The 13,934-nt window shown below is 40.9% G+C and overlaps 1 protein-coding gene across 1 annotated transcript in view; it reads left to right on the top strand.

Moving 5' to 3' along the window:
- LOC129716576 (uncharacterized) overlaps nucleotides 1-13,934 on the top strand; it is a 40,239-nt gene that overhangs the window by 813 nt on the left and 25,492 nt on the right. Inside the window, exons 2-3 of the mRNA XM_055666411.1 lie at nucleotides 23-313; nucleotides 1,584-1,944. Of these exons, the coding sequence (XP_055522386.1) occupies nucleotides 23-313; nucleotides 1,584-1,944 (652 nt within the window). The remainder of the gene's footprint in view (nucleotides 1-22; nucleotides 314-1,583; nucleotides 1,945-13,934) is intronic.

Here is a 13,934-nt window from a genome sequence, read left to right as displayed (position 1 = left end):
TTTTATCTCTTTTTTCACGTAGGCCATCACAAGTGCCGGGAGCTATGGTTCGACCGGGGCTACGAACGGGCTTACAATCTGTTCCTGGATGCGATACTACTGGTGCTACCGTTGGCCATACTGGCCGTGACGTATTCGCTGATAACGCGAAATCTGTGCCGTGGAATGCCGCACGGTTTCAAGCGGTACGAAAAAACGACTGGCTCTTGCCGGGAACATCCTCGGGAGGCAGACAGCGGGCTGGATAGGGACAACACCCGCAGTAGGCGCCGCTGGCGTTCGCTAGGCGCTAGAAATAATAACAATAACCGAGGTAAGGAATGTCTTAGTTTTATGGCTGTTCGGAGGGTTGTTGGCAGGCAGTCTGGTGATTAACGATGCTTTCCGGGACGTTGTTTCAGTTCGGCAAGTCATTATCGTACAATACGGCAGCAGAATAGGAGTGATAAACTTCACTCAACAAGATAACGACGCTCGGTTCCTCGCTATAATAAGGCACTGTATTTGCTTATCCCACTGGAAAAGGGTAAAAATTTGTAGACTGTCGAAAGACAGACTTGAACAATTTTAATCAACTTCAAAGTGCCGTACATGGCTGCTGAAGGTTGTCTGAGAAGTGCTAGGGCTAGACTTTTCATTTTTCCTTTAGTTTCAGATGTTTCTTTACAATTTGCATTCCAAATGATGTTGTGAGCTTTGGGCCGGAAATTTGGTCGACTGTTGTTAGTTTTGCGCAAATGGAAATGAAAGTGGCTTTTTCAATGCCATCCGAAATAGTTTCGGAAGAGTATAATTTTCCGATTAGAATTTCAAACAGAAAACTTACGTCAAGTGTGAGAATATTACCTAATGTTGGGAACCTAATTTTGCCGTTGGGTAATATTTTCTCAAAGCAACCGAAAACAATTTGGCAGGCTAGAAATAAATTCGAATAACGGTGATAAATTTTTTTAATGATTTTTTAATGAAAAAACAAAACCATAGCACAGAATATCGGCAACACTGTCCTATTTGACATGTAAACAATGAAAAAAAAAGGTGCGGAGGAAGGAATAGTTTGTCAGCATAAGACAGAAAATCCTCAGTAACGTGTGTGTATGATTTCTCGATTTCATACAGAACCTATTTCGAAAAACGATGTCTAACAACAGAAGGGAATCAGCATGTGCCAGAAAGCCCCTGGTTGGGCGGTTAATTTAACAAGTCCATAAATACGAAGATCAGACCTGTATAAATTGCTGGTCAGACGTCGTTTGTCTGTTTTATTTTCCGTTTCTTTTCCATCTTAGCAAAACCACGCCATTACGAGGGCCCCCGTGCTGGATCTCTTGAACCCAAAAGTGTCAAACCTAAAAAATTACCCTTGTTCTGTACGTTACGTACACAGACGATAAAAGCAGAAGAAAAATCCACTGAGGGGTTGTTAGATTGCACGTTCTCCACTTTGCGCGTGGTAAACAAATAACCATAAACCATTTGCTTCGCATCGTTTTCACAGCCTGCTCTGATCTGATTACGGTAGCAATTTCTCCAAGGATTTTTCTCACTATCTCTTGTTTACTTGTCTTTGTTTTGGTTCACAGCGGCAGCAACTGATCAGTACATGGAAGTGTACATCCGACCCAACGGTAGCACCCGGATTCGCTGTCCCACGCTCAAGTGCCATCGAACATCATTAGCCACAACTGGTGATAAGCGGACAGGAAAGGAAATCAATACGTCGTCGTTGAAAAATAGTCCCGGCTCGGGTGGCTGGAGCCCGCATACAGCAACGGCGGCGGCGAAAACGACAAGAACCACGATTCAGTGGCCCCTGGAGCCGGACCAACAGCAAAGGAGCTATTCTCCCCCTTCAGCTAGTCCCGGGAACCGGTCGGGGACGAGCGCCGGAGAAGATCCAAATGGACGCGAATCAGTACGAATCAAGAATCCAGCCTTGCGGAAGTAAGTCCCTCAATCAACTTTGTCGCATTGTTTACCCGCGTTTGATTAGGATTTCGAATTAGTTGCCTTCTACTGTTGTCGTCCCCGGGCCGGGCTCTTGGGCCGACACGTGTCACCATTATCTTTCTTTCTCTCACTCCTCAAGGGTTTTTTCCCGCCACTTGCCCACTTATCGATAATTAATTAAGGCTCTAGGGTAAATGATTGTGATTTGAACAGGTGGGAAATTTGGGAAATTTATATGAAACTATTCTCGGTGAGTTAGTTTTTTTTGCTAGAAACGGGAAACGAATTATGCACTTTTAGTAAAGCAGACAGTGTATGTGATAGTTAGGATCTGTGATCTAAAAAGTACTCTTCGAGAACATCTTTCGCCGTCCCTCGTCGTTAGCAAGAATGTCTGTTGGAAGTCATCAAGCTGATTTTGTGGATGGGCGATCGACAAAGCCACGATGAATGCTGTACAGTGCCCAAGTCAAATTCTCAATGCCTTGCAGCTTCATTTGTGTTGTATTTATCATAATCATGTTGTTTTTACGTCACTGCCATGTTTGTTGAATCTTTCATATCGTTTTCAAAGTAATAAGAAACTTAATTTTTACTTAATTCTGTTTACTTTGAACGTATGTTTTGTTATGACTAGGTAACTTCTGAATAATACGGCTACGGCTTGCAATAGAAACCCGGTGCTTTTTTAGGCCACTACGAAACACCATTTTGTTCCCATCGCGCAGGCACAACGGTTTAGCAGTTTTCACCTTTTTCGATTGCCTGAACTATCTTGATTGGCATTTTCAAGATTAAACCAACGAAAAAAGATCCAAACAGTGGTTTCACGAACATTGCTCGGAACTGTCAAACGTTCAAAACAGTGTTGCCATTATTTAAAGTATCGTAAAGCCGATACGTATTGGATAAAATTGTAAGGTTTCGTATTAAGCCATTTGATCTAGATATTAATTTCCACAGGCCATATTAGGAAAAAAAAATTTTTTTTGTTGCAGTATTCGAAAAGTGTTATTTTAAGGTGATGGGAAAATTTGCGAACAGACTCCTGAGAAGAGAACTCAGGGTGTGAGAGATGCTGGAGGTCTCACTTTGTACTGGTTCCTGTCCCGACTAAACTGAAACCCCGCCCTGGTCTTCCCGGAACGACGGTTAAGTATTACGTCGGAGAGTGGCTTTTGTGCGTGATGCACCCTCTTTACTCTTATAACCTCCTAGCTAACTACCTGGAGACTGGGTTGACCCGCGACACACGTTGCAGCTCCAGGCCCGCTCACAGCCATCATGTCGCTCCTCGCTCTCACGAAACGGAGGCATACGAAGAAGACATGCGCAGCAGTCTCCTCCACCTCCACGCACTCGGGACACATGGGGGACCACGTTTGTCCAATCTTGTGCTGATATTGCCTGAAGCCATGGCCTTACAGGATCTGTGTTAGGTGAAAGTTCACTTCGCCATGACGTCTCCCGACCCAACCTGAAGTCGGTGCGTTTATCTACCCTTTGTGGAGTTAAACCATTCCCGCTGCCAGCGGAGCATCGAAAATGACCCACGTTGGTCGAAACATTCTTTGTCCTCCGTGATGACGATGCTGATAGGCATCATGCCGGACAAGACACAGATTACATCGTGTCATACCGTACGATACGCACTCGCAACTCTTAGGCGTATGAGCCTGTAGGTACTTTCCAGTGTACTGCGGTAACTGTTAGTACCTAGCGCTCTGGACCACACTGGCCCACCATACCACTCTGGAAACCACCGTAGCAAGAAGTCTTCACTTGCTGCCATAAACCGCTGAGCTATTAGAAATCATACGAAATAGTGTTGCAATAGCCGATGAGACCTTCTTACAGGCATAGTCGACGTGACTCCCGAACGTGAGCCTATCGTCAACCATAACGCCCCAAGAGCTCCGGAGATGCGCTAGCTCCAGTTTCCTGGAGCGCATCCAGTCCTCGACCTTGCGTAAACAGTGTGCGGCCGTCAACCCGACCTCTTCGATCGACTCGCCGTAAACGTCTAGCGTTATGTTGTCTGCAAAGTCGACGATCGCAACCCCTACAGGGAACTTGAGTTTCAACACTCCGTCATACATGACATTCCACAACACCGGACTCAGGATAGAACCTCGTGGAACTTCTGCGGTGATTGGGACGCACTACTGACCCTCCTCCGTGTTGTAAACAAGTACTCGATTCTAGAAGTAATTTTCCAGAATCTTGTACAGCGAAAACCGATACATGGATGCTGAGCGCCAGCGCAGTGGGTCCCAACTGGCGCTATTGAACGCGTTCTTCACGTCGAGCGTGACGATTGCGCAATAGCGTTGGCATCCAGCGTGGACGTGCCCTTCCGGAAGCCGAACTGGTTACTTGCCAGACCGTGTACACCCTCCGCGTACCTCATCGGTCTGCTGAGGATAATCCTCTCAAGCTCCTTGCCCACAGTGTCCAGCAGGCAGATGGGCTTATATGTCGATGGGTCTCCTGGCGGTTTCCCAGCCTTCGGCAGTAAGCCCAGTCTCTGCCGTTTCCACCTGTCCGGAAAGAGATAGTCATCCAGGCATCTCAGCATGACTGCTCGGAACAGCCCGGGCCCGTTTTTTTCGCCAGCCTGATTGCCAGGCTAGGGAACCATCCGGTCCCTGTACCTTGCTTACCTTTAGGGAACGGCAGGCTGGCCGACGTCGGACGTGAGACTCGACCACCGGAAAGATTCCCTCGATGATACGCTCTAGCATCGCTGGTGATCACTCTGCAGGCGCCAGCGCGCCTTTGGTCGTAGCCATTACGATCCTGTAGGCGGCAAATAATTGAATGTGATGCTGAACTAAACCATGCAAAATATCAAAAAACAATCCCACAAAAATAAAAATATATATGGAAAAACGTAGGAATCGAACAGATTTGAAAAAAGTGCAAAAGAGAGGTTTTGTAGCTTGAAAAAGTTATTTTCTTTTATAAATCACGTTTGGGCAATCTGAAAACAATTTTTTAGAAATTCGAAATGTTCTACAAAAACGCAATCAATAACATTATCTTTCAATTTAGGGCCGAGCACCTTGACTTTTTCAACATCATTTTTTTGGGACAGCCTACTGTTGATGCTATTGTTCAATAAATACTAATCCATAATTTTTGTGGAATTAGGTGGATCGCAAGATACCTAAGCGACAGAACTCAGTTAACCTTGGGTAAAATAATTTGTAGTTCACGACAAGCTTCAACAGTGGGCGTTCCTCAGGGCAGTAATCTAGGACCTTTCCTGTTCCCAACTAACACCAACCATCAAACTGTGCCTATTCACTGATGACACGCCGTTAGCATACGCAAAAAGTTATGAGGAAACTATTCATCAAATCACAGATGATTTGAGAAAGCTTCAAAGATTTGTCACAAAACAAAATCTTCTGTCATTAAACTTGTCGAAAACAAAGTATGTTATGTTTCATTCCTAACATCTGTGAGTTCAGCCGCACTTGGATACTAAAGCTTCCTCAACCAGATTCATTCTGAATATTTATGTATAAAATTTGAAATAAACACATCGCTGGATTTATTTAATTGTGTAAGTTCAACATGTGGGGCATTAGAGAGAGTCTCCTATTTCCTGCCACAGAATGCTTTGGATACCATGTATTATGCTTTTATTCATTTCAAACTGGGATGCTGCCACAAAGACAAGGTGTTTGGAAGTTACGCTAAACAGATGTATAAAAGTGGTATACAAAAACCCTCACCTGTAATTTGTTGTACTATTTACGAGCACATCACAAGCTGATCATTGTTTAAATATGAAGGTGGTGTAAAGTCTGTTGCTCGTTACAGTAAAACGCGGTTCACCTCTCTACCGGCTGACCTGGAATCGTGTCGGTCATGTCGGTAAAAAGTTCCAAGATGAATAAAACTACGCGTAAGGAGCAGGATGATGGACTTTCTGCGTTAGGATTCCAGTTTTTAATCTTATCTTATACATAAAAAGTAACCATATTGTAGTTATGTAACAGCCCAAAATAAAAACTGAAAATTACCAATATGGAATCGAATCTATAAGGAGCGCCATTAAGTTCTTACTGCTGGCGTGATCAAACCGCTTTGGCACGCTTATGGTTTATATGAGAAAATCATCAGTCATCAATCAGTCATTTCCGGAAAGTAATGCTTTATTCATTATTCATTCACTTTACGAGAAGTTTACGGAGATGCTGCTCTAATAGAAACAACGTGTTCTACATCAAAAACGAAATTGACTCGAAACAAAGATTGAACGCTGACAGCTAATGCGACGATCGGATGAGAAAAGGCAAAAATTGAAAATTGAATAGACAAAATAACGCTCAAAAGGCATTTAAAATCGCAGGCCCAATAAACCCGAAAGTAAATTTTCTCGAAGCAAAAATATGGAAATCGAAAACTTAAAATTGTTTGATGTCAATAATAAAGTCGAATAAACGCAGTTAAAAACGAGCACTCAAAAATCAAAACAATGAAATATTAAAATTTGAAAAACAAAAAAAAAATAAGAGGCAAAATACGAAAAAACGCTAATTTCGAAAAAATTGAATACCGATACCAATATTTGTTCAAAATTGTAAAACATGAAAAAAAAAAACTGAATACAAAATTAATCAAAAATCAAGACTGAAGAAACGAAGAACGGCAACAAGAAGCGTTAAAAAATTAAAATAAATAACAGGAGGGTTGTGTGCAAAGCCACGACCGCAAGGTTGAAGTAGAATACTTTTACAAGAAAGATAACTTTGCGTGTCAGTCATTTTTTCTAGTAAATAAACGTTGACTAATCAGATCAATCAAATTTTGCGCTTCAACAAGGATTGACAATTTTCAATAGTATAGTAAGTTGCTTGTAATGGTTGGGGCTTGACAATTTTTAAGTTTTGAGATGAAATTTTTTCGGATGTCGTGCTCATGACTGAAGAAAAAGATTATTCAGTACGTTCTGAGACACGGAAATAAAGTAAAATTTATAACTTTTACAAATTTAAAAATGTAAATTAACTCATTATAAAATATTAGCTCTCCAATCAAGTTTTTTTTTTATCCTGAAAAGGAGAATTTGTTGTTCAATTTAGTATCGGATAAGATGCCGATTACATCTTTGCGTTATCACTGATAGTGCGAACAAAGCATTCGTTGTGATAAAGTAAACAGTGAAATGCTGATATAACACTCAAAACTAGACGGATCACGTGTTGTCAAAATGAGTCAACTTTTCATTGAATGCATTTACTAGTGCCCACTACCGCACAGAGACTGCATTTCACTAAAGTGCCTCACTGCATCAGCCGCTATCGATGCTGAGATCCGCTGCAACTAGTGCGCTATCCATATCCATGCCACAGTTGTGGCCGCTATACGCTGCCATTTGGTATCCGCTGTCCATGCATCAGCTGGCCCAGCTGCTATCGTTGCTGGGATCCGCTGAAAATAGTGCGCTATCCATTCCTACGGCACAGCTGTGGCCGCTATCCGCTATCGCTGGTGCTGCTGCTAAGGGAGGACGACTGCTGTTGTCGCTGTCTAGAACTATTATGAGCGGCTTCGATTGATTGATTGATTTCTTTTGAAGGGACTTCAACCCCAAACGGTCATTCGTCCCTAATATGAGCGGCTTCGACTGAAACAGGCTCTTATATAGAGATGAAAAACTTATCGATAGTTATCGATAGGAGTAAGAAATCATCGATAACTATCGATAGACGCATCAGTCGATATTTCCCATTGTTACTCTCATACTGACAAAGAGCACATTTCAAATTCCAAAGTCTATGTTTTTGTCGACTGTGCTTGGGAAGCAATCATGTTAACGACTAATCAATCAATCAAATTTTGCGTTTCAACAAGGATTAACCATTTTCAATAATATAGTAAGTTGCTTGTCATTATTGGGGCTTGTTTTTCGATTTGCAGGTTGCTCTTTCGCTTCTCTTTCGCACTACGAACTGAGTGAGACGCCCGTACTGTACATACTTGATACAGCTTGTGCGCTACAGCTCGTGACTCGTGAGACTTTCTCGTGTACACAGACTTTCTGTACACGCGCTTTTTACTCAAGCGACGAGAGTTTTCTTTTCTTTTTTTCGGTAAGAGACTGCAGCGCACCAGACGATGTCTCATAGCTTTACGAACTGAGCGAGACGCCCGTACTGTACCTTAGTGAACTTGTATATTAGAGAAATGACAAAGCATTCACCGTTAAGGAAACTGTCAACATCAAAACGGGGGAGCTGTATAATTTTGCATTGCCGTTATCCGTTTTGATGTTGACAGTTGCCTTAATGGAGAGTGTCTCTGCGTCTCTCTGGTGTATAGGCTGCCTAACGTACCTACATAAGATATATGCCGTCAGACCCTTCTGTAGGTGTATTAATCGGAAGAATTCACAAAACTATATAACTACGATCAGATTATCACGAACCTTCAGAACCTGATTTGCAATATCTATACACTAAGGTCACTTTTTACGAGGCTTTTTTACGCGGATTCCGGAATTTTTTTGGTGTTTTTTACGCGGATTCCGGAATTTAAGCGGTATTTTTTTTGTGCGGATTTCGGTTCCTCTTCACTCGGATTGCAGAATTTACGCGGATTCCGAAATTTACGCGGTTTTTTACGCGGCATGTATTTTCCGCATAAAAAGCGACTTTAGTGTACTCAATTCGAAAATTCTATCCAACATCAACATGTACTAGAAAATATAAACAATTCTACTGGTTTTACTATTTTTAACTGCGGAAAACTTATGTTGTAATTTCAAACCACATTTTTTATTCTTAGAACTACAAAACAGAGTTCTATCATAAGATAGTCAATGACATCTAAACCGACGAAAGAAACACTTCTGTTAACCAACGTAACACACTCTGCATCCGGTGAAAAGAAAAATATTACTCATTTTCGTACCGTTAGCATAATAAGTATAGTAACAAAACGTTCTTAATTCATGTTAACAAAAGTCGAATGAATTAATCATAGAATTTTGAATTTATAAATAAATGAACTAGGTTATATCATTGATAATTCTAACAGTGTTTTGATGCATGCTGCTATAACACCGTAAATAAAAAACATAAAATCCCCTGCCTGTATCCTTCTGCTCAAAATTAATTTTCTTCTCGCACCATTTGCGCGAAGCAACATGCGAGGCAAGCTCGCGAGACGAGCTCACGAGATTTTGCACGCAAGCTGTCTCAAGTACGCGTCGCCCATGCACCGCACTCGTTAAGTTGAGAGACGAGGTATCTTCGTGTACGTCGCAAAAAATTCCCAAGTTTTCTCGCTCGCACGCTGTACACAGCACGTAGCGACTGAATGAGAAACGAGACTTGTAGCGCAAAGCACACTGTCTCTTCTTTGTGCGAGCGAGATTTCAGGAAGTCTGGCTACGCCACAGCTGTGTCCGCTTTCCGCCATCGCTGGTATCCACTGCACTGCTACTGCTGCTGCTAAGGAATGACTGCTGTTGTCGCTGTCTAGAACTATTATGAGCGGCTTCGACTTTAAAATTGCAAGCTATATGATTCTGTCGACCGTGCTTGGGAAGCAATCATATAACGACCAATTAGAGGTCGAATTTTTTGTTTTGACAAGGCTTGACTATTTTCAATAGTACAATAGTGTGAATGATGAAATTACAATTATCTTCTTTTGGGAAGAATCTTAAAAGATTTTCCAATCTATTGCTGCAAGAACGAAGGAAATCCATCGAATACTAACCGATTTATTAGCATTTGAAATTGGACATATTTTTCACTTTTTTCGGTTTTAGATTTTCATTTCACATCCCTATGTAGCCGAACTTCCTGAGAGAAGTATTCTACTTCAAAACACCAAAGCTCAAAGAAATAATAATATTCAATTCACTTAACTCGACTAGTCGAAAAATATCGATCGTTACATTATCGCCTCACATCCCTACCAATAATAGCCAAACGGTTCACGTACTCAAATTTCCAGTTAGAACCGGCTCGCAAGAACCTTTGCATAAAAGGACTTTTCCTTACAAACTTTCCTTATCACTTTACCAGCAAAATCCATAACTCGCGAACGTGCCACTACCGCTAGACAGAGCTCAAAAATCATTAGGGGAGGATTGTACAATACGCACCAGTTAAGCATTTTCGCGATTAACAGCGTTTCAAATCATTTCAAAGCGACATTGAACGTGTAGTATGATTGTAGGATCTATTTATTGTATGTTTATGACGAAGTTTATTATAAAATACTCGATTTCAATGTCTTTTTTGGTAAAATTACCATTGCCGCCAAACAAGCCCGTGACCAAAACGCACCACAACGAAGGTCAGTATGCTCCAAAGCAGTAGGCTAATATGCCACTAGCAGAAATCAGCACGCGAAGTGTGAAGCACTTGATGTCTCGAAAGTAAAATAAAAAATAATGGAACATGCTCTAAGTTGTCAAGCAATCTCCTGCAAGCTCTTCATAGTGCATTCTGTCGCAATTTTAATTTTGAATGTTTTTAGGTAAAAGTTGACGAGAGCTAGTGAAATAATTTGAAATACTCATAGTATTATAAACTCCAGAATTGTAAAGGTTAGGGGAACCATAGTTTTTTGCATTATTTATTAGTCAGTTAGTCATAAAAGCTTATATAAAATTCATGAATAATTACATATTGGACATAGCCACAACCAAATGTACAGTTTCCTGAGTATTTTAGTCATTTTGGCACACCTTTTTATATGAGAACTGCAGAGAAGCTGGGTTTTTATGAGAAAAGCGAATGATTTCGTCATAAAAAGCCACATGTGTAAGTTTTTTGGGGAATTAATAGCATGGGCCATCTTACCCAACTGGTGCGTCTTGTACGGTTCTCCCCTATTTATTCAAAGGTTAGAAAAATCATAAAATAAAGCTTGACAAAATACCCACAAAATTATGTCAAAGTTTTAGTTATTTAAAGCTAGCTTATATTTAATATTTCACTGAAGATAAAAAAAATCTACTCAAAATCTGAAAAAGAACCACTCAACTACTGGCAAAATTATAAATGAACGTTTTTGTGAATTGCATTGCCGTTATCCGTTTTGATGTTGACAGTTGCCTTAACGGTGAGTGTCTCGTCATTTCTCTAATGTATAGGTTCGCTAATCGAGTCAGCATTAAGCGAACAAAGCATTCCGTTACTTTTTTTTTCACCACTCGCACGCAAACTATCACACCGTTTCCTCGGTGATGGTTAGAACTTTCGTGGAAAAGCGCTTCGCCACCGGATGAATCGTTATTCATCATTATACAATCTTACTGAATCATGTCTGGCACAACGTTGACTTATCTTCACACATTCATGATTGCAGGTTCCCGATCACGTCTTTTCTAACTCGGCACCAGTTTGCAGCTTTTATTTCGAACTGCATAACAATATTCATCACTAAATAGCACACTTTTTTCTCTGCAGATGAAACCCTACGGTCCAAAAACAGTGATAAACGGAAAAGATCCACGCACAACAGCAAAGAAAATTATGATTAAAATTCTCTCCAAGTTCTTAAGCACATCAGCACGATAAACCGGAGAATATTTGCGAATTTTCTAGTCAGTCAGAAAAAAATCGCAAGCGAAATCGTTTTTCACATCCACTCGCGGTCACGGCTTGCTACGATCCATCCACACGTGATTCACAAGACTAAAATTAGTCTTTTTAGAGCCGATGCCGGACTGACTTTGCACCCTTTGCGCTCTTACAAGCAATGTTGCCCCGACAGTCTAAAAATGAAAGATCACCCTAAAAAATTCAAAACACTCCAACCCAAAATAAAATATTCACAGCTTCCGTTTGTGTAGCAAAAGCCAAAATTCAAGTATGAAAATTTTAAAACTAAAAACTAATAACGAAAAATGTTGCTCACCCAAACCGTAACTCTTCACCGAGAATTGCTGCGTTCCGGAAAAGTCATTAATTAGCAAGCTGCCCACTTTCGAGCTTCGAACGGATGTGAGGAGCGGGGGAAAGAAAAAGGCGAACCAGGAAGTTAAGTTTTTACCGTTGGCATCCTAGATCTACCGTCCACAGCACAAACCAAGACCAAGTCCATTGTGGCACGAGTGCTAAGGGAGAGAGAGAGCTGTTACCAAGGTAACATTTTCAAGTAGTTTTTATTGTATTTGTCATAGAGTGCAACGAGAAAGTAAGCTTTTGAGCTGATAATTTTAAAATAGGTTTCGTAGGTGCTTCTTTTCATTGCAATTAGTGAACGGGGACAGTCATCCCTGGGCTGGGGTTCCATCGCCACGGTCGTCATTCAATTCAACTGTTGTTAAATGTGTGTTTCGCACGGGGTAGTATCCCGGTTGGAGAGATTTACATTTAATTTAATTTGTCATTTTCTCTTCGTTAATGAAAATGTCGAGCGACAACAGTAGGATCCTGGTCTGAGTACTGACTGCGCCGGGGATAGTATTTATAAAGAAAATGCAATGAAAATGCAAAATTGAATAAAAGTAGTCGTTTCACAGTCACCTAAACTGAAACTGGGAACGGGCTAATTTCACACTCTAAGTTTCATTCACTTCACCGCTCCTAGGTTAACCAAACCAAATCATTTTGATTGGGGTGCGGAGGAACGAGTTACGATTTTCCACCTCATCAGGCTTTCGTGCCAGATTTTACTGCCCCCTTCCAGGGAAGAAGCTTCGCAGCTGGTGCACGTGAATAGTAAAGATACTAGCTAAAATATTCTCACCATTTCGTCCCCCATGCCTGTCGTAACCGAACTTCCGAACAAGATAAACCAACAAGATAACAGCCAGCCAATCGGCGTTCGTTACGCAGGACATTGATTATGGCAGATCATTGCAAGCTGACGTTCGTTCGGTTGTGTGAAATGCTGATGGCCAGATCGGAAAATGTCCTTACGTAAACTTTTTCCCTGGAATAGGAGAGAAAAAAAAAACTACACAGCACAAAAGGAAAGTACACTGTTTACTCCTCCAGGTCAAATCGGGTTGGAGGAAACATGGTCCATTTGATGACATACGTAATCTTCGGACATGTTCGCTGGGGGGCAATTATTTGCACCTTGCGGAAGCCATACGACACGGATCGGATGTTTGGACGGTGTTGATGGAGGTTTCTTTCAAAAATATTCCTCAAATTTTGTTGTATTTTTTTACTTCAACTATCGATTATAAATGTTCAAATTATTCAAATCTGGAATATAAATCCAGAATCCTGAACCTCCAATATAAATTTCACTTTAAATCTAGAATCTAAAACCTTGCATTCATAATCTAAGTAGACCCTGTAATCAATCGATTGACGGATTTTGCTCTACAATCCTGTTTTCTTTTTTTTAATATTTGATCATCTGATATAGGGTAACCGCTCCTATATTCATCTCAGTACCTATATTCATCTCATCACGCCTTTCTGATCAAATTATCGTCAAATTTTACCATATTTTCAACGTAAAACTTTCAGCCACGTGAGAAAATCGAGAAGCAAATAGATTTAATTTCAAAAATTTGTAAAAAATTGACGGTAAATTGGACAAATGAGAGAAATAAGATGAATATAGGTGCACCAAGCTGTTGAGATGAATAATGGAGCGATTACCCTACATATGCATAAATAAACCACTAGAAACTTCGCAGATAAAAAGAAAATTTAAAGTGCAAAACAACAACTAAAGTCTAAGTAAATACTGTGAGCATTCCATCGCATGGAGGGACAAAGTACATACTTCTACTGCACGGAAGTAACTTTTTATATCAGTAGACGTCCACAGCATCAACCTATTGAAAAGCAATAAAACGTAGTTACTCACTCAGACTTTAGAGCTGTGCATTGACGAATACGATTGCACCAATTCTGGAATCTAACCGAAACCATCAGCCCACAAGTGCAGGGTAAACATTTGAGGAGCATCGCAATTTGCGATAACAAAAATTCGCTAGAGCTGCCATTTTGCCAATGGTTCTAGCATTCCACAAGCAAAAC

This window comes from Wyeomyia smithii, chromosome 1 (assembly GCF_029784165.1).
Source record: "Wyeomyia smithii strain HCP4-BCI-WySm-NY-G18 chromosome 1, ASM2978416v1, whole genome shotgun sequence".
Taxonomy (NCBI): Eukaryota; Metazoa; Arthropoda; class Insecta; order Diptera; family Culicidae; genus Wyeomyia; species Wyeomyia smithii.
The sequence above is the reverse complement of the archived record's forward strand: the minus strand, read 5'-3'. Positions and strand labels throughout refer to the sequence as shown.